This window comes from Cnephaeus nilssonii (assembly GCF_951640355.1).
Source record: "Cnephaeus nilssonii genome assembly, chromosome: 23".
NCBI lineage: Eukaryota > Metazoa > Chordata > Mammalia > Chiroptera > Vespertilionidae > Cnephaeus > Cnephaeus nilssonii.
This window is the reverse complement of record NC_137094.1, coordinates 11,787,936-11,812,716: the sequence shown is the minus strand read 5'-3', so window position 1 is coordinate 11,812,716 and position 24,781 is coordinate 11,787,936. Positions and strand designations below refer to the sequence as shown.

Genomic DNA, 24,781 nt, shown 5'->3' with positions numbered 1-24,781 from the left:
GTACTTCACGTGAACTTGGCCTCGCCACCTGCTTTCCTTGCTTTACGGAATGTCGTAAATGCCGCGGCTGCAGCGTCTTTCCCATGGCAACCAGGAAGGCCACGTAGGCCCCGGGGTCCCTAGATGCGGGGGGGGGGGGGGGGGGCGGGGCGAGGGGGGAGGGGACGGGTTGTGGGACGCAGAGGGCGCGCGGCGATGACGTAAGCAGTGTGCGCCAGGACGCGGCGGCCACGGCGCAGGGGCGGGGCGAGAGCTGCGGCTGCGTCAGGCGTGCGCACACCTTGCGGCTTCTCCCCGTCGGCGCGTCTGTCCGGAGTGGATTCGGCAGCCAGGCAGGCGCAGTAACAGGTGGACCCGCAGACCCACGGCGATGGCGACGCTGTGTCTGACCGTGAATTCAGGGGACCCTCCTCTGGGTAAGGGCCCGAGGCCCCGGCCGGGGCGGGTTGCATCAGCCGGGGAGGGTGCGGGGCGGGAAGGTCGCGGCGCCGGGCTGCGCAGTGGCGATCCTGGTCCCGGAGGCCAGGCCTCCCCCCACACACCTCCCCCCACACCCCCACATCCCCACACCCCCACACCCCTGAGCTCCGAGTCGGCTCCGCGCCCCTCGCCTCTGCCTCGGCGGGTGGACCCGCTCCTGAAGCCCGTTCTCTCGGGCGCGGAGGGCGACGCTGGGCTCAGCCCGGGACCTTCTCTCGGTCCGGGGGACCACTTCCAGCCGACTCCCTCCCTCTTTGAAGTGGTTGTCCCCGGAGAACCGAGAGCTGCTCGTAGGAATAACATTTCAAAACTTCAAACCCCATTCTTCCCTCCCTCCCTCCCCCACCGTTTTTAGACTTTTCCCCCCATGAGTCTCTCTATCATCTCTCCTTCCCTCGCTTCCTCCTGAAAAGCTCTTCAATCCACTGGCTTTGACTTTTCTTTACTTTTCGTTGGGTTCAAAGGGACCGGGGCGGACGATCACAGCAGCATTTACAGATTCGACGGAGGTTGTATTTATTTTTTAATTGGAGGTGACGGGCTCATGACTGGAGCACCCCAGCACCCTGCGGGCTGGCGGGGTTGCTTGGCTCCTCGCCCTGTAGATGGAGGAAATGTCAGGAGCTGTCATCTTCCTGATACGCCTTAAGTTCAGTCTGGAATTGCATTTTTGTGGAGAGAGAGCTTAGAATTTCTGCTTTAATTACTTTGGGAAAGTTGCACAAAATAATTTAGTTTCTTGATCTCATATGTGTTAATGCCTATAGATAGTATAGACAAATGGGCACTTTGCTAATGTTTAAGAAGCCCAGATCTTCATTCATTTCAGAGAGGAAGGGAGAGGGAGAGAGAGAGAGATAGAAACAGAAACATCAATGATGAGAGAGAAGCATTGATTGGCTGCCTCCTGCACATCTCCCACTGGGGATGAGCCTGCATATGCCCTGACCCGGAACATAACCGTGACCTCCTGGTTCCTAGGTCCACGCTCAACCATTGAGTCATGCCGGCCTGGCCAGATCTTTGGATACAGTTGGCCACAAAGGGCTAATGAAGTATGCATTACATTTTCAACTTTGGTGGTGGTCTGAGTGGACTGTAACATAAACTACAATTGAAAAGCCATTTTAAACATTCTTTTTTAAAATGCTATTGTTTTAGCATGTTGGTTCCAGTAATTATGGGCTAACCTCACACAGATCAATGCACTTTGAAAGAAATGGGTTTGATTCCCAAGCTGAAAAGCACTAGGCAGTGTGGTCTCACGGTTGAGAGCAAAGACGTTGGTTCCTGGAGACCTGAGTCCATTCCTGGTCGCCACTTGCTCATGGTGGGAGCATGGCAAGTCCCTGGTTTGGCTGCCCCCACGGTTTCCTTGAGGAAGGAGGAGTGCTATCTTCCACATGGGGTTGGTTGCCAGATCTAAGGGACAAAGGATTAATGAATCAATTTAGTAAACTTTCGTATGTGTTGAGAGGCAGATGACACCGTGTTTTAGATTTTGAATTCTGGACTGCTTTAGACCTGCATTCAAATACCAACAGCCACATATTTGGCCAAGGACTTTGGGCTAGAACTCCTTCAAGCCTCAGTTTCCTCTCCTGTAAAATGGAGATAAAAGGTGTCTATTTCTTAAGGTTACTACAAAGATTAAAAATTTTAAAGTCTGTAAAACATTAAGCACAGTGCCTACCACATGGTAATCACTCAAATATCATTAACAATAGCTTTCTATAAAGCACTATTCCAATTTTTTCTTCCCTCCTGAAGGAGGGAAAGATTAATTGCAGAGTCCCTAACTGGAAGCTGAGCATCTTTGAAAGCAGTTGGACTGTGCCAGGGAATGGTTTCTGATTTGTTTTTTTCTCCAAAACCAGAAGATTAGTACTTTCTGTTTATAGACTCCTAGGAAAAAAGATTATCCTTTTCGAGACTTAATATTGGTGTGTTAAGTCATCTTTATTGCTTTATGATTCAGGTTTTAAATACTAGAGTATTTATGAAGAGAAATCTTTCCCTCTTGTTATTTTTAGGTGCTTTGCTGGCAGTAGAACATGTGAAAGACAACGTCAGCATTTTTGTGGAAGAAGGGAAAGAGAATATTCTTCGTGTGTCTGAGTAAGTACTTTTATATCTTTGTTTTCAGTACTCAACAGCATTTTAAAAACACTCAGGATTAGATGTTGTAGCTTGTTTTACTTGCTAATTGGTAGATGGTCCCTAGAAAGAAGAATGCTTTTCTTCATTCTAAAAGAACTCTGTTTAGAGACTTATATTTATAATCTGTTTGAAAGAAAGTAAAAATATACAGAAAGATATATATATTTATATATATGTAGATTTTATTTTTTTAATTAAAAAAATCATTGTTGAAAGTATCTATAAGGATTTAAAATTCCATTATAATTTATTCTGATGGGGAATTATAAGAATTTAAAGTCAATGGTAATAGGAAATAAATTTAGTAAGAATTATTTTATTGTCTCTTCTCATCTTTTTTTCTTTATGGTTTTGGATCTTTTAAAATACTTCTTAAAAACAATTTTGATGGGGTTTGATCTTCTATCTTTACCTGGAAGTTGATAGAACTAGCTTCTCTCTGAGAATCTATCCTTGACTTTGTTACTTTGATTTATTTTAAACCAGTTATTCTCAATATTCCAATTATATTTTCATATTTGCACCACTGGATAGACACATAGAAACTAATAGGAGGAGGATGCATCATATAGATAATCTACTATGGAGTCAGTTGTTGGATTCAGCTGAACATTTCAGAACAAATTGGAATTTGATAGAAATGGAGTAAAGAACAAATTACATTTTTTGGCTGTAGTAGAAAATACCTGGTAAATGGGAGATTTCTATCTTTATATTTCTTCATAAGTCTCATGAGTCTTACTAATTTGCTAGAGCCCGTAATATTTTGTCTCATGCTTATGTTCTAGAAATGTGGTCTTCACGGACATTAATTCCATTCTTCGATACTTGGCTAGAGTGGCAATGACGGCCAGGCTCTACGGCTCTAACCTGATGGAACACACTGAGGTGCGGAATGAACATTTTCCTGGTGTGATTGGTTTTGATTTATGCTTCTGCTCTTTTGAGAACTTCATTTTACCACTGGCTTATGTACCCTCCTTCTATTTAAGGCTATTGACAGAGTGTTAGTTATAGACCAAGTTAAGGAATTCTGAGCCCATTTTTATTTTCAGAAAAAAACTTCGCTCCTAACTTGGAACATTTAATCCCATAGTTGGGTCATTGAGTGCTTTTTTCCTCTTCCTAGATTCCTAGAATTTCGTAGCTGGGTGTGACCATGTCGATCATTTTATGCAATTCCCTTACTTTACAGATGAGGCATCAGGCCTAGAAAAGTTCAAGTTAAGTTTTCCCACGGTCACACACGTAGGTTGGACCCCATTTTCCTTTCTAAGTATATACCTTATTAATTACAGCTGTTACTATTCTAATTATTATAAAATTTAGAATACAAAGAATAGTTTCCAAGTGTTTACTTTTAAACCCTGCAAGTGGATGACTCTGTTTCGTCTAGCTACCACCTATTGGGTCCAATCAGTTGGTTATTCTTTTCTGCTGCCAGTTCTATCTTTTTCTTTTTCTTCCCTGAAAGTGCCCCTTAATGTCCTGCAGAAAAAAATAACATAGAAAAATAACCACAAAACGTGTTTGTAAACGCCAATTTTGATCCCATGCAATTAGAATTAAATCCACATAATGGTAAATTCTGTCACTTAAAAGAAAGGCATGGTTCTAACTGAGGTTGTTTGTTTGTTTTTTATTAAAACCTAAATTCCAAGATGCATTTCTTTTATGTTCACAGATTGATCACTGGTTGGAGTTTAGTGCCACCAAATTGTCTTCATGTAATTTGTTCCCTTCTGCCATCAATGAGCTCAATCATTGCCTGTCTCTGAGGACATACTTGGTTGGAAACTCCTTGAGCTTAGCTGATTTATGTGTTTGGGCCACCCTGAAAGGTATCAATAATTCTCCTTGAAGAAGGTTGTGTTTTAATTAATGTTTTGCTGGATAAGAAGTACACGTGCTTCTCTGTATTTGAATAAACATCCATTTATCTGTCTTATCGGCAGACACTTAGGACTTTCTTACAAAGAAATTACCACCCCAGCTATTTTATCCCTGTCCAGTTACAGGGTTTCCATATCTGTGCCCCTGGGGGTCATCTCTCTCACCATCTCAGATGCACTCTTGCCTCTGGAGTTGGCCTTGTTCCTGCTAAAGATGCCCTCATCCCATTTATGTTAGACCTCTCCTTTCTCAGCCATTACTGTGCTCCAAGCACTGTTGTCTAATTGCTCAGTAGGAGTGTGAGTGAGGGGGTGAGCTGGAGCTGTCTGTTTCTCATGGGACTAGTTTGCAACAGGTAAGGATATAGGATTGAGGAGCGGTACAAAGGGGACCTGAATTTTGTTAATTTACTTTCTGTAAAAACAAACCTGAAGGAAATATGCCATTGTATTTTATTATTCTTTGGATTTGGGTTATGTGGGGTTTTAAAAATATTTTCTATTCATTTTTGTGGCTTAAACTTTTCTCCAAATTAAATTGTTGTTACAATAACCAACATAAACTGAAGGCCTTTTCTAGTTAGACCTTTTCATTGATAGGTTTGTCATGACATTTTTGTGTATATTGATTTTTGACTTAATGTTTATGAAAGAAAGATATCTTAAGGATGTAACTTTGTGATGTTAAAGTTAAATACATTTCCTTCAGTACCTGTTTTTAATATTATATCTGAAGGAATGAGCTGCTTCTTGATCTTAATTTTTATTTTGATCTCTAGTTGACTTCCTTAAAGCTTTTCCTTAATGCTGAAATGTAGCAATGGCCTTACAGTGGGCGTGAGGCAGTGGTGAGGGCACGGTTTACTATTGATTTCAGTGACTTGAATTGAAAACATTTTTCTGTTAGGAAAGTGGGGGGAGGGAGAGAGAGACAGACAGATTGCCTCCCGCACACGCACGGACAGTTCATGACCTTGACCAGAATCGAACCTCTGACCCTTCATTCCATGGGCTGATGCTCTAACCACCAAGCAAAACTGGTCAGGGCCTGAAAGGTATTCTTAATGAACTTCTGTGAATTCTGTAAAGTATATAAAGTTTTGGAAAACAATTCAGTGTATACCCTGATTTCATTCATTATAGAAGCACAGCTCTGAGCCGTCTCCTTTCCTTAAATTAACCCCGACTAGAGCTTTGCTCTTGAAGTTGCAGACTTACTGAGTGATGTTAAAACTATGTTTGCTGACAGGAAACGTGGCCTGGCAGGAGCAGCTGCAGCAGAACAGCGCTCCGGTTCATGTAAAGCGCTGGTTTGGCTTTCTCGAAGCCCAGCAGGCCTTCCAGTCAGTGGGTACCAAGTGGAATGTCTCAGCCACCAAAGCTAAAGGGGTAAGCCTGTTTCACTTGTACAATGCTGACGTCTTTGCTGTCAGAGACCCCAGATCGGAAAAGAAAGTTCTTCCTAGTCTTAGTTCATTTCTTTTCATGAATAAAAAAGGTCGTCTTGGATGAATCTGCCATTGTAAGTCTTGCTTGCCTCTGCAGCTGGTTAACTACATATAGCCACCATCTACATAATTCTAGGTCTAAACAATGATGATCATCTAGCATGTGTCCCTCAGGAATTCCAAACTCCAAGTTACTTTTAGGTATACCATCTTTTCTTCCTCCCAAATCTCCTCTTTGGTTTTTGAACCACTGACCATCGGGTGCTGGGCTTCTGCAGAGCATTCTTGTCATTTTGGGGTGTGGGGGGGCGTGGGAAGGGTTTAATATGTTGAATTAATATATTCCTAAACATTTAACCATATAACTCTTTTGTTGTTTGTTTTCAGGCACCTCAGAAAAAGCCAGATGTTGGGAAGTTTGTTGAGCTTCCAGGTGCTGAGATGGGAAAGGTTACTGTCAGATTTCCTCCAGAGGCTAGTGGGTAAGAAAATAAAACTTAAAATTATAATAGTGGAAAATCTTTAGATAGTTCTACAGTATTTTTTAACATGAATAGGTTAATATAGAATAAAAAATTTTAATTGTGGGAGTTAAAATTTTAAGTATTTTAATCCTTTTTAAATTATTGACAGTTAATGTATTAAATTTATAGTTTTAAGTTTATTAATTCCAGGAGAGAAACAGTGTTTGTGTTTTACCCCAGCCAGAATTTTAATTATGATAGAAAAATCTCCATAAGTAGAAAGGCTTAAGTTTTACTTACATTTTGAGATTTTTAGGTTTTCATTTAATAAAGACTTATATTTGTGTCATTAGTAGTAGAAGTTATGGTAGAATTCTTTTCAGTTACTTTTTCCCCAAATAAAGGAAGGGGGGGGGGTCCTAAAAATTATTAACGGGTTTCTCCATCCTTTTCACTCTTGGCGCCCACAGACGATAATAAGAGGTCGCTAGCTCATTGGGAAAAAGACTGTTGTGGCTGGAGGTCAGCCGCCTGGAGCTGCTTCGGGCCTTGCCCAGCATCCCCAAGCCTGGGGGAGTCTCGGCTTTCGCACACCTGTCAGCCTCTGGGAGCACAGGAGACAAGCTTTGTAACGGAGCCCTTCACTGATACTAATATGATTCAGTGCCTCTTGTTAAAGCAGTTAGCCACGGAGCTTAGCCATTAGGAAGGTATTATACACATTTTATAAATGAGATGATTATTTTTCCCCAAAGCATTTTATTTAATTTCAGGTTTTGTATTGTATAGCCAAATTCTTCCCAATATGTGGCTAATGGGATGTGTAGACAATAGAAAGTGGCAGATACACAGTTTTTTAGCCATTTATTCTTAACTAGAGTCCTGTTGCAGGAAGATTCCTGCAAGAATAGGGCTTCCTGTGGCCGGAGTGAAGCAGAAAAGGGAACTTCGCTCCTGTCTCCGCCACCCCACTTGCTTCCCTCCCATCTCCGCCGCTCTGCTTGCTTCTCCGCAGCTTCCCTCCCTTCTGCAGCGCTTGGCTTCCTTCTATGCTGTCTTCAGTCTTTGCTCCATGCCTGTGTATGCAAATTAACTGCCATCTTTGCTGGGTTAATTTGTGTACTTGCTTTGATTGGCTGGCGGGCGTATCGGAGGGATGGTCAATTTGCATGTTTCTCTTTTATTAGTGTAGCTAGTTCTTCACAAACTATTTCACAAGTGCCATTAACGGCAAAGCCAGTTTTAGAATTGCCCGTTTTCTGTCTGCTTTTCTAAGTTTGCTGATTTAGGTGGTGAAATAATGGGTGGGTAGAGGAGATGAAAGAGAAATAATGATTCTGGAAAATTCACAGACTAAATCATTAAGTGATTGATTGGTAGTCGACTGGATGGAATCAGTCATCATTACCTATCTTACATGGTTTAATTCCCACGGAGCCTGCCCCGTTTTCTGCTCCTGTGTCCCTGGGGTGAGAGGTCATGGCTGTCCTGTTGGGTAGTGACTTCTGTGATTTGATAAAACCCACTTTCTTAGCAGTAGTTGTTTATAGCGATGCCATTTGAACATTTGTCCTTTTTGAATCTTTTTATATTTTCTGTCACTTGGAGTAACGAGTTCCTCATTTGTTCTAAATTATGTCAGTGTCAGAGCATGGTCTTATCTGAATACAGGTTTTGGATTTGGGAATATAAATCAATGTTTAGGTTGTCCATGTTTTTTATCATATATTCTTATATTGCTAAAGAATTCTTTAATTATTTTTTAATCACTTTTTGGTCTTGCATGCAAGGCCAGAAGGCTTGACTCTCGCCCTTTATTCTTATTCTTAGCAGACATGATATATACCTTTTTTGTGCAAATGCTACTGAGCACTTTACATATAGTAACTTATTTAATCCTAATAAGCCTGTGAGAAAGGCACTGCTAGTATCTCCATTTTACAAATGCTTTCCGAGGCTGATTCATACGATGTTTTAGTAACTTGGCCAGCTCAAACCTGCACTGTCTGGCTCTAGAGTCCCTATGACTTAAAATTATATGCCTGTGTCTGTCACGTGTGGCAGGAGCCCAATCCAGCATCAGTACTAACACAGCATGAATCGTATTTTCTTCAGCTATTCTAATACAGGTTGTCTCTTGGGAATGAATGTTTTACAGTCCTGGTAGCTTTCTTGAGATTTGAATTGTTAGAACTGCACACATTATTTCAGAGTCAGAAATACCTTAGAGTTTACGATAATGGTTTGATTTTATCACTTCTCCTAAATTAATCTCTGTGTGTATTGCCTAACACATTAACTGCCAGAAGCAAGTAGTCAGTGATTATTAATCTTTTTTTCCTTAACAATGGGGGGGAGTAACATGTTATGGGTTTAATGCTTTCAGTGAGAACTGAACACAGTATTTCTGTTTGTTTCTTGAAACTCAGTTCTCTATTTTATTTTTAATGAATTTTTTATTTTAGAATAGTTCTAAATTTACAGGAATGTTGCAAAAAAAGTACAAAAAGTTCCCTTACACACTGTACATAGTTTTTCCCTAATGTTAATGCCTTACATCACTGTTGTACCTTTGCCACAACTAATGAGCCAGTATTGATACGTTATTATCTTCTAAACTCCATATCTTTTTTAAATTTTATCAGTTTTTTCCTAGTGTTCTTTTTCTGTTCTAGAATATCATCTGGGATACCGTTTACAGCCCTTTATTTTATGCAGAAAGTTTTGAATAACCCTAAATGTATTGCATTGTACTTGTCTACTTTAACCTGTGCATATAAACTCTTAAAATGGAATCATTGATTTAGAATGTTATATGAATTTCTAAGAAGGGTTGATTTTAAAAATGATATAGGGACATACAGAGTTCTGTATTTTTTTCTTCCTTGTTGATATTAACCAAGATCAGAGGTGTGTGTGACAGTAGGTGACTGTAGAACAATGTGACTGCAGCTACCTTTATCAATTGAAACTAGTAAAAAGGAGTGAGAGCCGATTAAAGTTCCATGCTTCATACCTTGTTTGCTGGCAGATAAATTATGTTTTCAACAGCAATAGTGGAGGTATTTCTTTTCACTCACTTCATTGGTAGAGGAGGGTGTTGATGTGTGTGCCATTATCAACATTGCCTCTGTTTATTTTATATCTTATAATTGTCAGCTGCCCTTAGGAGCAGTCATGTTTGCATAGACTGTGGTTTACGGAGTGAGACCTTAGTACTGGACGAGACCCTTAGTGAGAGTCCTTTTGTAAAGAACTTGGTGAGCTTTTACATATGAAATGATTTCTTAAGGTAAATGTGGTAGTCTGTTTTTCTTCCTGTCAAGGTCAGAGTTCCTATCCCAGTACCTTGTGTTCGAAAAGAAAATGCGGCTGGAATACCAGCTAGAAGCAGTTTTGTTTAGTTCTCATCTCCTCAGAAAGGTTAAGTGTAAGTCTTCAGTCAAGACGTGTTAATGAGTGTCTCTGTGAAATGTTTTTGTTTTAGTTACTTACACATTGGGCATGCCAAAGCTGCTCTTCTCAACCAGCACTACCAGGTTAACTTTAAAGGGAAACTGATCATGAGATTCGATGACACAAATCCTGAAAAAGAAAAGGAAGATTTTGAGAAGGTAATTAAAGGTGTAGTGATAACCCTTTGTCAGAAAAGTTAATTTCAAATTAGACGGTGACCTGATACCTTCATGGTACGTGAGTTAAATAGAAACTTAATTCCTGACACTAAATTAAGTTTGTTCTCATAGACGCTTTTTTCCTTCATCTGTGTATTCTGTCTCAGACCTAAGACCTGAGCTCCGATACCAAAACCTTCCATTTATTTGTTCTTTCTCGATTGTTGTAGAATTTACCTAAGTACTCCCCTTTTCCTGTAAGTACCAATTTCTTAAATGAATGGGTAACTAGAGGCAGGTTTCCTTTCTGTCATAAAATTTTAAGTTTATGGCTGAAACACACACCGACTCTGTATCAGGGAATGGGAAGGTCTCCTCACCTCTCATATCATTTTTATCCAGAAGCACTGCAAGGTGTGCAGAGAGGGCACGTAATTGTCAGAACGGCCTTTTGTAATAACCAGCTTTTCCAGAGTAAATGGAAAGCTCCATCAGGAGGCCACTTTCTCAGCTGACCGTTCAGAAGTTAGTAGAATGAGTCTCTTTTTCTTTTCCGACCTAATACAACTTCCACAACCATTTTCAGGCTAAATAAGACTGATGGTGTGTTATTACATTTTGCCCAAATACAGTATCAAGGAATGAAAAGACACAAGGAAATGTGCACGATAAACTGATGGTGATTTGGGGTTCCCGTTGCAGGTTATCCTGGAAGATGTTGCGATGTTGCATATCGAACCAGATCAGTTTACGTACACTTCGGATCATTTTGAAACTATAATGAAATACGCCGAGAAGCTAATTCAGGAAGGGAAGGCTTATGTGGATGATACTCCTGCCGAGCGGATGAAAGCTGAGCGAGAGCAGAGGACAGAATCCAAACACAGAAACAACTGTAAGGCACAGTCAGTGTTTGATTGATGTCCTTGTGCTTTGCGCCTTTAGTAGAACGTGGTTTCTTTTCTGTGAAAGACGCTGTTTTGAAACACATTTGGGAACATGATTCATGCATTAGTTCATCTCTCACCAATCTTTTTGCTTTCTCTGTCATCTTTATCTTATTTTGGAAGAATCACAACTGCGCGTGAGGTACGCGTGCCCTTTGCATCTCACGTACTACGTGCAGCCTTGTGCACTTCATTCATTCTATTTGAGTGATTCCTTCTGTGGCATTTCTGTATTTTCCTCAGTTGAAATGCTTAGCCTTTGTAAAGTGTTGGGTGATAATATTATTCATGCCTTAAACCTTTCAGCATGTGGGTAAATGTGAACATAATATATAATCTTGGTGTTGCGCTAAATCTCGGAAATAGCACTTGACAAATAGGCACATCTTTCTTATTACTTGTCCTCGGGCTTCAGAATTGGCCTATATTCATTCTGTAATTATGTTGCCAGAACTTCCACACTATTATAGTTAAATCTTGAATGTCACATTTGGGAAGTAAAGTCAAATAGTTATAGAGGTCTTTTATCAAAAAGTTATAGAAGTCTTTTTTCTTTTGAAGCTTTTCTCAGTTACCAACTGGACTTTTAGACCTTTGGGAGCAGGTCACGTGTCCACCGTATTTCAGTAGTTTCCCCAGAGAATCATTGTTTAACGGGTCTTTTTATCCAAAAGATTTCGCTATTCTGACATAGGTAAGACCATAGTCACTTGGGATGTAGCATTCTTTTTCTAGGGTTAAACTTGTATCGCTATCTGTTTTCTGTCATCTCATTTTCTTGGATCCAAGGGTGTCCTGCTTCCCACTGGAATGACGGATTTTCAGGGAGTCCCCAGGCTCAGGCTCTCAGCCCACGCCTGGTCTCCAGATGGGCCCCATGGACCGGGCCAGACCGGGCTGTCCCTGGGCAATAGGTGGCAATGGAACAGTGCTTCCACTTCAAAGGCACAGGGTTCATTGGAGGGGGGCCGGCCTGTTGGGTCATGATGGGAAATGCGGATGAGAGAAACCTCCAGGCCTCATGCTTCTTGTCCTAGCCTTCATCAGTGCTACACGTAGAATGTTTGACTTCTAAAAGATGTTTATAGAGGGCATTTTCTAAAAAAAAACACCTGTGCATTTACTTTTGGTACCAGATATTGGAACTATTATCGTACTTTTAAATTGCTGATAATATAAAACCAGAGCATGAACACTTATATAAAATTACAGGACTCTTAAATTTGAATTCAACTCGATTAGTAATATGCTAGATAAACTAATATAACTCTCATTTTATAGCTGTTGAGAAGAATCTGCAAATGTGGGAAGAAATGAAAAAAGGAAGTCCGTTTGGTCAGTCCTGTTGTTTGCGAGCAAAAATTGACATGAACAGTAACAATGGGTGCATGAGGGACCCGACACTGTACCGCTGCAAAATTCAGCCTCACCCGAGGACTGGAAATCGATACAAGTAAGGTGATCGCCTGCCAGGCTCTGCTCTGTTTCTCCCTGTAAACTCAGAGTCGATAGAGAAGAGAATAGTTATGATTCCTGATCTTTGTTCATCGCGGATGAACTGGGCTTGTGTAAAGCAGGCAGCCTCTTGGGAAAACACCAGTTAAGGTTCCACATTATTTCTAAGATGCCTTGTATCTATAAAAGTCCTCGAGGCTGCCTGCAGTTGCTTTGTAATGTATTGATTAGATACACTGTGGTATCTATTTTTTATTTCTCTTTAGATGAAGATGCTAGGCATAAATTCATTCATAAATGTGATGGAATTGAAAATTTACAGAAATAGGAACAGTAAAAGAAAGGATCATGTGTTTTTAGTTTCTATTAGTTTTCTGTGTGGGTTTTCAGGTTAATAGAATTTTTTCTTTCAAAAGTTCCTCCTTCATTAGTTTACTTCATAAAGTAATCATAGGATATATTTTCTTATACTTTGAAGAAGCCTACTGCATACTCATACTGACTTATAACTTGAAGAGATTGTTGAATACAATGATTACCTGGTTAGTTAGTGTGACTTTATGTAAACTTGGGCAGTGTTGATGTGTGGCTCCTTGTTTTACTAAGCAGATGCTTGGAACACACTTGGAAAAGTGAGTTTGCATCCACATTTTCAGTATCAAATAATTGCGAAGCCTAATGCAGGAGCATCTTCAAGAAGCTGTATCTTAAAAATTAGGAGCCTTAACGCAGTAATATGTTTTTTAAAATTCAAATTAAAACTGCGTATGTGCTGTGTACATTTTTTTAGGCCGAAATTTATTTTAGGTGTATTCAATCTTAAATGGAATTTTAATTTACCTAATTTTTTTCCCTCTTATCTCTTCTTGAATGCAGTTATTACAAAAGTAATTTAGTTTACTTGAGTGTGAGATTAATAAGATATTGAAAAGCTAAATTCCCTCCAAATGATTATATCTTGCTTCCTACCATGATGTACATTGGTCATTACAGAAATATGGTTGTACAGTTGGCTGTGCTAATACCCGATTGTCTATTAACCTTTTGCAATCGGATGTCTAGTGTGACTCAATACAGTTAGCATCGGTAGCAGCTCGTATGTCGAATTGTATTGAATGTATCAATAATTTGAAATATAAAAAAATCCAAATAAATAAGTTTGTATGAAAAGAAACTCCAGTTTTTTATTCTACTGCCGCTCTTTGTAAAATCTGGGGTATTTAAAAAATTAAATCCCGAGTAGAATAAAGGAATCGAGAAAAAAGCAAGTGAGTGCAAAGGGTTAAATTGCAAATTTGCTTTTTTGTTTGAATATTGAGTTGGGTAACCAATTCATTATTCTCAAAATCTAATAATGTTTTGATATACTTTGATTATTAATAGTCATAAAATATGTTGGGTTTTAAGAGCTTCCTAACTTGTAAAGATTATGTTTTAAATTAGTATTGCTGCTTGTAATACCTAATCTATGACAGAAAGGCTAAAATGCTTCTTGTTGATTTGTTAAATATTCCCTTTTTCCCTAGTGTTTATCCAACATACGATTTTGCCTGCCCTATAGTGGACAGCATCGAAGGGGTTACCCATGCCTTGAGAACAACAGAATACCATGACCGAGATGAGCAGTTTTATTGGATTATTGAAGCCTTAGGCATAAGAAAACCGTACATTTGGGAATACAGTCGGCTGAATCTCAACAACACAGTGCTGTCCAAGAGAAAACTCACGTGGTTTGTAAACGAAGGACTGGTGGATGGATGGTATGTTTACTGTTGCCTTGAATGGGGGGGAAGCCAGGGCGTGGTATCTCAGCGACTTTTTAACTGCTGGGAGGGCTGGGAGGGCTGGGAGGAGGTGGAATGCGAGGCCTGTAGGGTTTCTGTCCTTGTCTTTGTTTGCTCCAGTGCATCAGGTCCCCCTTCCCCTTTGTTTCAATGCCACAAACATAGAGCACTTTGTGGGCCATGGTGCGTGGGAATGAAAAGCACATGGGGGTACATCCCCTGGAGATCTCAGCGTTTCATAGCAAAGTACTTGTGAGTCTGGTCCTTCAGAGACCTGGTCTCCTGGTCGTATGTACAGCAGGGACCTTGAATGTTTGTGAAGTAAAAAGCACCTACTGTTTAATGCCCGGATTTTCTGTAGTTGAAGGTGTCACCCTGTGTCTTTCTTCAAATGTACTTGTACTGTTTCCAGTAGTTGACTGGTGAGCAGCTTTCCTCTTCCATGCACGTGGGCTCTGGGTTGTGATCTACCCAATTACTACAACCACCTCTCAGTCCAAATATTTAACAAGCTGAATGTAGTATTACTCGTTAAGGTATTTTGTACTCTCTGCATCTACACATTAAAAAAAATCTCACTGATACTGAAAAATGTCTGTTTCCCAGGGATGACCCCAGATTTCCCACGGTTCGTGGTGTGCTGAGAAGAGGGATGACAGTTGAAGGACTGAAACAGTTTATTGCTGCTCAGGTGAGTGATGGTTCCTTTCCCAGATTGTCTGCTTGGATTTTCAAGTGTCTCTTAATACCTCCTTGGTATTTACTATTTCTATTCTTTCTATTCCTTCTTTGTTCCTTATAATGCAAGGGCAGAATGTTTTTTTTAAAAAGAGGCTGTTTAGTACTGTTTATACTCTGAGAATGGGAAACTGAGAATGTCCTAAACTCCTAAGCTGGGGTTGGACAAAGGCAGCTGGAGTATTTTTACCCAGTGCAGTATGTGACTGTTGACTCTACCTATTGAAGGTACCAGATTAGCTTGTACATAATAAGTTTATATTCCAATGGAAATAAACTTGCAAGCAGTTATTGGGCTTGTTTTTTCTAACATGCACAACTAAAGTTAAAGGGAATATTTTAATTACTTCTTGTCCTTTAAGTCATTTTATTACTGTTTTTCTAGGGTTCCTCGCGTTCAGTTGTGAACATGGAATGGGACAAAATTTGGGCATTTAACAAAAAGGTAAATGTTCTGACTCTTAAGCCTCTTTTCTCATGCCTAACTCCTACCTGTAGAATTCATTAGCATCTCATGGTAGAGACAGTTTTGTGAAGAATATTATCATTTTTGCAGACTTACAGGAAAATGGAATGTTTTCCTTTTTTAAACATGTAAAGAGCGTTAAGCCTATTAACTGTACCAAACAGTGATTCAAGCAAGCAAACTTGGAGTGATGGGGAACAGTAACGGTTTTTCCTTAAATCGTTTATGAACACTCTGCATTCATTTTTCTGCTTTCAAGCTGCGAACTCTCTGTAAGAAGGTATTAATGCTTTTATTCGCCTTACTTAGCACAGAGCTTCTAGCATATCTTATAACCTGAGCTGTTGTACAGCTTTGAAGCACAATCACATTTATGTAAGACTTGTTTATACAAACCCATTGAAAATGCACTATTCCTAGTTTTAAAAAATGTGGCCAAGGGAAGATTTGACTCTTCCACTGTTCCCTTGTGACCTGAGAGAACAGAGTTTTAAAGTTACAGATTCCATTGAGTTGTATTAACTATGATTCCTGTGTCTTACTCAATCTAGCTTTTAAAAAAGCGTTTCTTAAAAGAACTCAAATGAGGAATACTGCATATTGACACTCTTAATAAGACTAATTGGAAGCAGATGCTTGGACACTATAATAAGGCAAATCATTGAAGTGCTGTGTTTTAGACTGTGGTTTCTGTGATTGTGTTCTGTAAACTCTTTCGTGTTGCTGCTTGATTTGCTGATGCCTGGCCTCAAGAAGTAGCTGCTTGTCTTGCATGTGTCTTGAATTTATTTTATTTAGTCTTTTGTGTTTAGTCAGTTTTTTGATCCATAAAGGAGTGATTAATTGGTTCTTTCTGTTGCTGCAGTTACTAATAATAAATAAAGTAGAATTTATAGGCAAAGTTAACATTGATGTACTTTTTATTAATAGTCCAAATTTTAAAGGTTTTAAGTTTTAATAAAGTTACAGATGTATACTTTGTTCTAATATATGACATGCATTTCACTATAGTCATATAGTTCTAAATATTCCTCTGTCTTCCTTCCATTTTCTGTCCCTGCACAAATCACTTTCAGCTCCTTCAATAACTCTTTTGGTATTTATTGCCCGTTTCTCTAAATGATGTCTGTTGCTCCTTCTTGACTTTTTAGTTCTGGGCCTCATCAATTGACTTCCCACCATGCAAGAGGAGGTCTCTTTCTTTTTCTCATAACTTTGTTGGTGTTCTTGTAGCTGATTGTTTTGGTCGTAGTGTGTCCCCCGCCTTCCCGTGTTTGTTGAGTGCTCTACTTCTGTCTCAGATTCTGCATAAATTGTCTAACTTTCCTACCAAAGTGTTTGCATGCCTCAGGTACCCTTCAGCTTCAGGTTCCACCTGGAGACATCTCTCCCCAGCCTCGGAGCTGCTGGGCCTGCTCCCTACCCCCATCAGGCTTCCTCCTCTCCCTGCAGTTCCCTTTGCTTTTGTTCGTTGGTGGAGCGTCTGCTTCGTGGATCTTCCTTCTCTTTTACCTCAGTAGCTCCCTGAGAAGGGGGCCTGGGATGAAGGTTTTTGAGACCTTGTCTGTGGCCTATGTGTTCGCTTTGAAATTTCATGATGATGTGCTGTGGTTTGGGTCTGTTTTCATCCATGTCCATGGGAAGAATATAGGGCTTCCAGTCTGTAAACTTATTCCTTCAGTTTTGGGAAATATTCTTGAATTCATTCTTCCCTTCCTTCTTTCCCCCCCCCCCCCCCCCTCTAGTAAGTTTTCTTCTCTCTGGAACTCTTCTTGAGCAAATGCTGGGCCTCCTGGACTGGTCCTCTGATTCTATTTTCTATCTCTCCATTTGACTCTACTTTCCGGGAGATCTATTCAATCATCCTTTCGTTGAGTTGTTCATTATATTGTCATAGTTCCAAGATTTCTCTTCTGAATTTTCAAAATAACTTCCCCCTTCATGGTTATAATATTTATTTATTTATTTATAGAAACATCAATAGAAACATCAATGATGAGAGAGAATCATTGCCTCCTGCACGCCCCCTATTGGGGATTGAGTCCGCAACCTGGGCTTGTGCCCTTGACCAGAATTTAACCCGGGACCCTTTAGTCTGCAGGCCGACACTCTATCCACTGAGCCATACCAGCTAGGGCTAATATTTTTTTACTTAGAGCATTTGTTTCTTCCAGGTTATTTATTTTGGTTTTTCGTTGATATTAAAGGCATTTTTTCAGATGTCTGGTTAGCACTGGTTATCTGCTCAAGTTTAACATGGGAGACTAAAAGAGTGATTGGAGGCCTTAAGAGTATGCGTTGGGCTTGCCCAGCCCGTGTTGCTCAGTGGTTGAACATCATCAATACATGCACTGAGAGGTCACTAGTTCGATTCCCGGTCAGGGCACATGCCTGAGTTGGCTCGATCCCCAGTAGGAGGTGTGCAGGAGGCAGCCAATCGAGATATTTCTCTCTCATCCATCTTTCTATCTCTCTATCCGTTTCCCTTCCTCTCTCTTTCAAAATCAATAAAAACATATTTAAAAAAAAATAGATTTCCACACTTCAGATCCTTAGAATCATAGTCTTTTATGCTTAAATGGCCTGAAAAATCTGTGCTAGCCAAAGTCTAAAGGGTGATTATAGCTCGTTAGTGTGAGAGCCTTCTGCTCTTCGTCAGTTGAGAAAACAGCTGCAGGAGACAGAAGTTTCTCCGGTTGGTTTTAGCTTTAAAACAATTGTATCTCACTGTCTTAAACACGGAACCAAGTGGTCACAAGTTAAAATCTTTGATCATATAAGAACCCTTAACTAGGAAGAATGACCTGTAAGTCTCCAGGAAGGCGAAGCTGAAGCTGTCAACCTAGAGAGGCTGGTGCTGAGTTGGTACGGGGGAAGGAGAAGCAGACAAGGGAAATTAACTAGCTTTTCCTAGTTTTGTGAGTGACCCTCTGAGAATGGTTTCTTCTCTGAGTTTATTCAGTTTCCACAATGTCATGTTTTCAGAATACTTTTAAAGCAAAACAAAAAAACGAACAAAAAAATGAGTAAAAAATAAAGCAGTCATAGCCACTATTTCCTGCATCCTTCAAATGGGAAGAAATAATTTCTATTCCTTTTAGATACATTTGCTTCTACCTACATTTTTCTTCCATGTGCTTCATTTGGTGTTTTAAACACTGCTTTTGTGATTGGTCATCATGGAAAATTTTAACTTGAGCAGTGAAGTGAGAAAAGTACATCGGACCCAAAGGCCATGCTCCTGCTGTGTTGGAGGGAGAGTAGGTTAGAACACAGTGACGAGGACAAGTCATTCAGTTAATCTGCAAATATTTATTGATTCCCTGTATGTGCCAGGCCCTTGCTAGGACTGGGAATACAGTGGTCCCTGTATATAGAGCATGCAGATACGTAGACATATTTTGTTTATATTTTTAACCTACAGAATTGCCTTATTATAGTGACCTAATGCTATTCTGCTTTTGATGGTGATGCATTACCTAAATCGGATTATAGAAAATTATACTAAGACACATATTTATATTCCTTCAAAATGGACTTTTCCAACAATACAGAATTGAAGATCATATCTACCTGTAGGATTAATATATAATCCCACGGGATAATCTTCCTTATCTTCTAATTGCAGAGTTAAAAATTATTTTTATCCCTGGCCGGTGTGGCTCAGTTGGTTGGGCTTTCTCCTGTGCACAGAAAGGTTTCGGGTCTGATTCCAAGTCAGGGCACATGTCCAGGATGCTGGCTCGATCCCCAGTAGGGGCGTGCAGGAGGTAGTGGGTTGATGTTTCTCTCCCTCTAAAAATCATTTAAAAATAATAAAAGTAAGAAATTATTTTCAGAATACTATTATGCTTTAAACATTTGGTTTCTTTCCACCTGTCAGTCCTCATTCTTGGAAAGGCGGTCTCGGTCCTTCCTATAGCCTTTATTTACGATTGTTCCTCTTTTCTACTCGACAGTCAAAATGCTAGAGTTAGTTGATGAATAAAGAAATTAGTAAATGCAGTAACAAAGGAAGCCAGTTAGTGTGCCTGTGCTGTGGATGAAATGTAAAGGAATATCTGCATGTTCTCACATGAGGGCACCTTTGTTGCAGGTCATTGACCCAGTGGCGCCACGCTACGTCGCATTACTGAAGAAAGAGGTGGTCCCAGTGCACGTCCCTGACGCTCAGGAGGAGATGAAAGAAGTGGCCAAGCACCCCAAGGTCACCTGCACACTCAGTGCCGCTCTGTCTAAGAAAAGGGGCAGGATAGTAAATAAAAGGGAGAATGTGCTTTGGTGGCCAGAGCGTGGCTTGGGGATCATTGCTATCCAGCATTATTTATCAGGATGAGGTACTAATTGGAGAAAAGACTGGGGATTTCTTGCTGAAGAAATTTATCCTAGTAAAATCTACAGCACATCACACAGCACTTACACTCAGTTGGTGCCTGATTTATTCTGTAGAGAGAGCATATCCGTGTATAATAAGAATGCATCTCTTCTTGGAGGCCTTTTGAAAGATGAGGTATCAGAGTTCACGTTCTTTTCTTCATGTGGAAGCTGAGGTGCATTCTCTCTTAACTAGGTTATTCACTAACTCTTACCTTTGTCTTTAAGCCAGAACATTGGACCTAGTAATATTAAGTCACAACTTGTACCCAGAGTTTATCACACTGCTCTTTGCTCTGTTTTAGAAAACATCAGTAAAGTGAAAGTGTTATCTGTCTAAATTCAGAATGTAAGTCTTAAATACGGGTAGCAGGGAGCTCCTTGTAGTCAAGCTATGCTTGTCATCTTGGATGGTCATGACTTCCTGGGTTGTCTTGAAGCAAAAGTAGGTCCTTTTATTCCAGCTTTGTGAGTGGTCTGTAAATACCCTCATTATACAGTGAAGGTTATGTTCATAGACCCCGTCATACACCAGCAGACTGATAGACTCATGACCTTACTCATTACCGTATTATGCTCCTAGATTCACTCACACATATGGTGCTATGCATTATGAAGAGCTATAAATATTCTAGGCTGTAGCCTTAAGTGATTGCCTTTCTGTGTGTGGCATTAGCTGTTTTTTTAATTTTAAATATTTGAGTTATTTTAAGGGGAACCCTAATAAGATTTGGGGCAAAGAGGGGGAGAGGGCTTGGTTGATTTGGCTTTGCCTTTATCTTGAATCTGATTATTCAGCTAGGTGAACAGTGCCATATGATATATCATATATCACACACTACAGTTAGCTTAAATGTGAAGTTCACTGAATGTTTTAAAATGTAAATGGTGAGGGGCTTACTTGTTAAAGTGACTGTTGTAGTCAGATAGCCTGAGTGACGTTAGTGCTTATTATTAAACAAGAATTAATTGATAGGGAAATGTACTTTATATGATGAGTGGATTACTCAGTTTGATCTGTGAAATTTTCATTGTCATCATTTCCCTCACAAAGGGTTCTATGTTTACTACACTTGATCTTAGCCAAAAGGCCGAGAAGCGATAGGGTTCTATGTTTAGCCTACCAGTATTCTATTCTGACCCCAGCATAATATAAGTTGTTAAAACATACTGGTTTTTCTCAGATGCATTGGTCCAATTATTGAACAATTATTAAACACATGCTATCTAACATTTATTTCAAAAGATCTTCATTTTTTTTTTTTTTATTGATTTCAGAGAAGAAGGGAGAGAGAGATGGAAACATCAGTGAGAGAGAATCATTGATTGGCTGCCTCCTGCACGCCCCCAACTGGGGATTGAGCCCACAACCTGGGCATGTGCCCTTGACTGGAATCGAACCTGGGACCCTTCAGTCCACAGGCCGACGCTCTATCCACTGAGCCAAACCAGCCAGGGCCATACTTTTTTTTTTCCTTTTGAATTTTCTGAAACAAAACCTGAAATTTAACAAGTATCATACTCTTCTTATTCCCCAAATCTCTTTACCTTCTTCATGTAATATATACTGAAAAGGCAGAAAATTTATCTATAGCCAGTGGTCGGCAAACTGCGGCTTGTGAGCCACATTGCCGCTCTGTTGACTAATGAGTTTGCCGACCACTGACTTAGACTCTCGATTCCAATAATTACAAGCTGTTGCTGTTCCTTGTGATTAAGCCCCTATCCCAGTGGTCGGCAAACTCATTAGTCAACAGAGCGGCAAACTGCGGCGCCGCAGTTTGCCGACCACTGATCTATACATATACAGTTCTGTCTTTAAAATTTGTCTTCTAACACACAAAGGTCCCTAATTTCCTGCTAAGGTGTGATATCTGTCCTATAATCTGTAGCAGAGGTCAGGAATGACTTTATTTTCTCCTTTCCTGGAAAAGCAGTGAGGTTCTGAGGATAGCAAAGCAGATTCTGGTCAAGGACACTTAGTGACAACTACTTCTGTTCCAGCTCTGAAAACAATGCTTTAGGTTGGATGTAATCTCGGGCAGGCCACCTCATCTAACTCCATGGCATCAGTGGTCAGTTGACTGACCCAGGTCACAGGGCTGGGATTCCTGCTAGCACAGATAACTTGGTGAAAGAATAAAATGGAGGAATATGTACATTTCCACACGGTTCAACAAGTTGTCGTTTTAACCAACACTTGTCTTTATTCATCAGAATCCTGACGTGGGCTTGAAGCCCGTGTGGTACAGCCCCAGAGTTTTCATCGAAGGTGCTGATGCGGAGACGTTGTCAGAGGGGGAGATGGTGACATTTATAAACTGGGGCAACATCAACATCACCAAAATACACAAGTAAGAACCTTCGTTTGTCTTCAAGTAAATATGGAGTAAAAGTGTGCTATGTGTATTCACTTATTAAAAATTACATGGTTCAGATATATTCATGTGGCTGAGTGGTAAATTTACCCAGGCATAAGTACTGCAAATTCTTGGTAATGTTTTTTCCATATATGTTCCAGTTTACTAAGAGGGTATCAGGATAGCTTTTGCTCATGATGCTGAAATTTATTTCATCTAGATGTAAAAATAGTTTTAATGTCCCTGTTGATCATCTGATTCTCATTTTATAGTTGCCTGGTGGAGGGATTCTTTGGACAGAGTTTAACATATTCTTTATACAGAAATCAGCTTTAAAATGAATTGTTTAATGATGAGTCTGAACTTTATAGTGGTTATAGTGTGCTATACTTATAATTTTAAGATTACATAAATGGAATAAAATATGCGAAGATTAATTTATGTACACTCCGACATCTTAATTGCCCAGTCATTGCATATGATTTTAAGTAATTGCTAAATGTTTTAAAATATATTATTTTAGAATTTTTTAAATGCTTAGTATGGCTGACTTTAAAGTTTGTAAATATGTTCATGGTCTTCACCAGATGTATGTGGGTCTGTTGTCCAGTGGATTCTTAGTATCTTGATAGCAGGAATTATATTTTATTTATAACCGGTATATGCCTGGCACATAGGAAAAACTCAAATAAGTGTTTGGTTTGAAATTTTTACAAAGAAAATTCCTGATCCGTTTGTTACAGATTCTGTTATAGCAGTTAGGGTTTATGTTTAAAAAACACTTTCAATCTTATACCTAGAAACGCAAATGGAAAAATTGTATCTCTTGATGCCAAATTGAATTTGGAGAACAAAGACTACAAGAAAACCACTAAGATCACCTGGCTTGCAGAGACAGCGCATGCTCTTCCCATCCCAGCGATCTGTGTTACGTACGAGCACTTGATCACGAAGCCAGTGCTGGGAAAAGACGAGGACTTCAAGCAGTATGTCAACAAGAACAGTAAGGTAACTAAAAGAAACTGTACTTCATCTTTCCCTGCTCCGTAATCTTCTCTTTACAATTTTTAAAATTAGTTTTAAGTATTTGGTTCCTCAAATACAATGGAAGAGTTTTGTAGAATTTTATTAAAATAAGAAGATGTGAAAGAGTAATGTTTACATTTTACAGATGATAGTAAGGCACAGTGAGGTTAAGTGTATGCCTTACTATCATATGCCTTACTAATGGCCCGTATGCACACACAAGCTGCTGAGCATCATTAGTTGTATATGAGTTGTATCTTTATATATGAGGCAGACAGTAAATGGTAGAGCTGGGATTCAAACCTAGGCATCCTCGCTCTAGAGCCCTGCTCCTTAAATGCTTTTCATTCTGTTGTGCATCGTTCATATTTATGGTGGGAAACTTTTTTATACCTGCAGGGACACCAAGCAAGTTAGCTTAAAGGTTTTCTGAAGCTAGTCTGTTTATAAATGTTAACTGCAAAAATTACAATAAATGTAATTGTTATTTATTTTAATACTTCTCTGTTCTATTATGTGTGCTTAAGTAGTAAAGTTTTTAACATCTGTGTAAAATAGGAATATTCCAGCTCTTGGAAAAACTGTTGCATTTAGTGCTCTGATTTTGAGAATGTCTTTTCGTCTTATATCACCTTTACAGCATGAAGAGCTGATGCTCGGGGACCCCTGCCTTAAGGATTTGAAAAAAGGGGACATTATACAGCTCCAGAGAAGAGGGTTCTTCATATGTGATCAGCCTTATGAACCTGTGAGGTAAACAAATGTAGCTGAACAAGTAAATGAAAATGCTTAACGCTCTTATAGTAAGTCATACTTTAAAAATTGAACTTCACGAAAATGTTGTACCTGGTAATGCTCTCTTCAGTTTGATTTGTTCTTCTGTATTTACTATTTCAGACTTTAGTGATATCTTTTTTTTTTTTTTTAAATATATATTTTATTGATTTTTTACAGAGAGGAAGAGAGAGGGATAGAGAGTTAGAAACATCGATGAGAGAGAAACATCAATCAGCTGCCTCTTGCACACCCCCTACTGGGGATGTGCCCGCAACCAAGGTACATGCCCTTGACCGGAATCGAACCAGGGACCCTTGAGTCCAAAGGCCGACGCTCTATCCACTGAGCCAAACCGGTTTCGGCATTTAGTGATATCTTTGAAACAGCATAATATTCACAAATTGATTTCTAAAACTAAACCATCTTATAATTTATCTTCATGTAGTCCAAGTATAAAGAAAAAATTTCTCCAAAGCAGATACACAAATGGCCCGTATGCACACACAAGCTGCTGAGCATCATTAGTTGTTAGGGAGTGCAGATCAAGGTCCCCGTGAGATGTGCTCCAGACCCACTAGGATGGCTACAACCGGAAAGACAGGCAATAGCAAGTGTTGAGGATGTGGAGAAATTGGAACCTTCTTACGTTCCCGGTGGAAATGTGAAGTGATGCAGTCACTTTGGAAAACAGTGTGGCAGTTCTTCCAAAAGTTTAAAACATAGACTTACTATTTTACCCAGCAGTTCTACTCCCAAGTATATACTTCAGAAAAATAATGTGTTCACACAGAAACTT

At 39.7% G+C, this 24,781-nt stretch overlaps 1 protein-coding gene across 1 annotated transcript in view; it reads left to right on the top strand.

The window, feature by feature from the left end:
- Positions 1-236: 236 nt before the first annotated feature.
- EPRS1 (glutamyl-prolyl-tRNA synthetase 1) overlaps positions 237-24,781 on the top strand; it is a 42,872-nt gene continuing 18,327 nt past the window's right edge. Inside the window, exons 1-16 of the mRNA XM_079763362.1 lie at positions 237-416; positions 2,514-2,598; positions 3,429-3,528; positions 4,325-4,481; positions 5,782-5,921; positions 6,368-6,462; positions 9,932-10,058; positions 10,761-10,953; positions 12,287-12,458; positions 13,987-14,220; positions 14,851-14,935; positions 15,368-15,427; positions 19,545-19,655; positions 22,040-22,176; positions 22,983-23,190; positions 23,849-23,961. Coding sequence (XP_079619488.1) covers positions 371-416; positions 2,514-2,598; positions 3,429-3,528; positions 4,325-4,481; positions 5,782-5,921; positions 6,368-6,462; positions 9,932-10,058; positions 10,761-10,953; positions 12,287-12,458; positions 13,987-14,220; positions 14,851-14,935; positions 15,368-15,427; positions 19,545-19,655; positions 22,040-22,176; positions 22,983-23,190; positions 23,849-23,961 — 2,063 coding nt within the window. The 5' untranslated portion in view covers positions 237-370. The remainder of the gene's footprint in view (positions 417-2,513; positions 2,599-3,428; positions 3,529-4,324; positions 4,482-5,781; positions 5,922-6,367; positions 6,463-9,931; positions 10,059-10,760; positions 10,954-12,286; positions 12,459-13,986; positions 14,221-14,850; positions 14,936-15,367; positions 15,428-19,544; positions 19,656-22,039; positions 22,177-22,982; positions 23,191-23,848; positions 23,962-24,781) is intronic.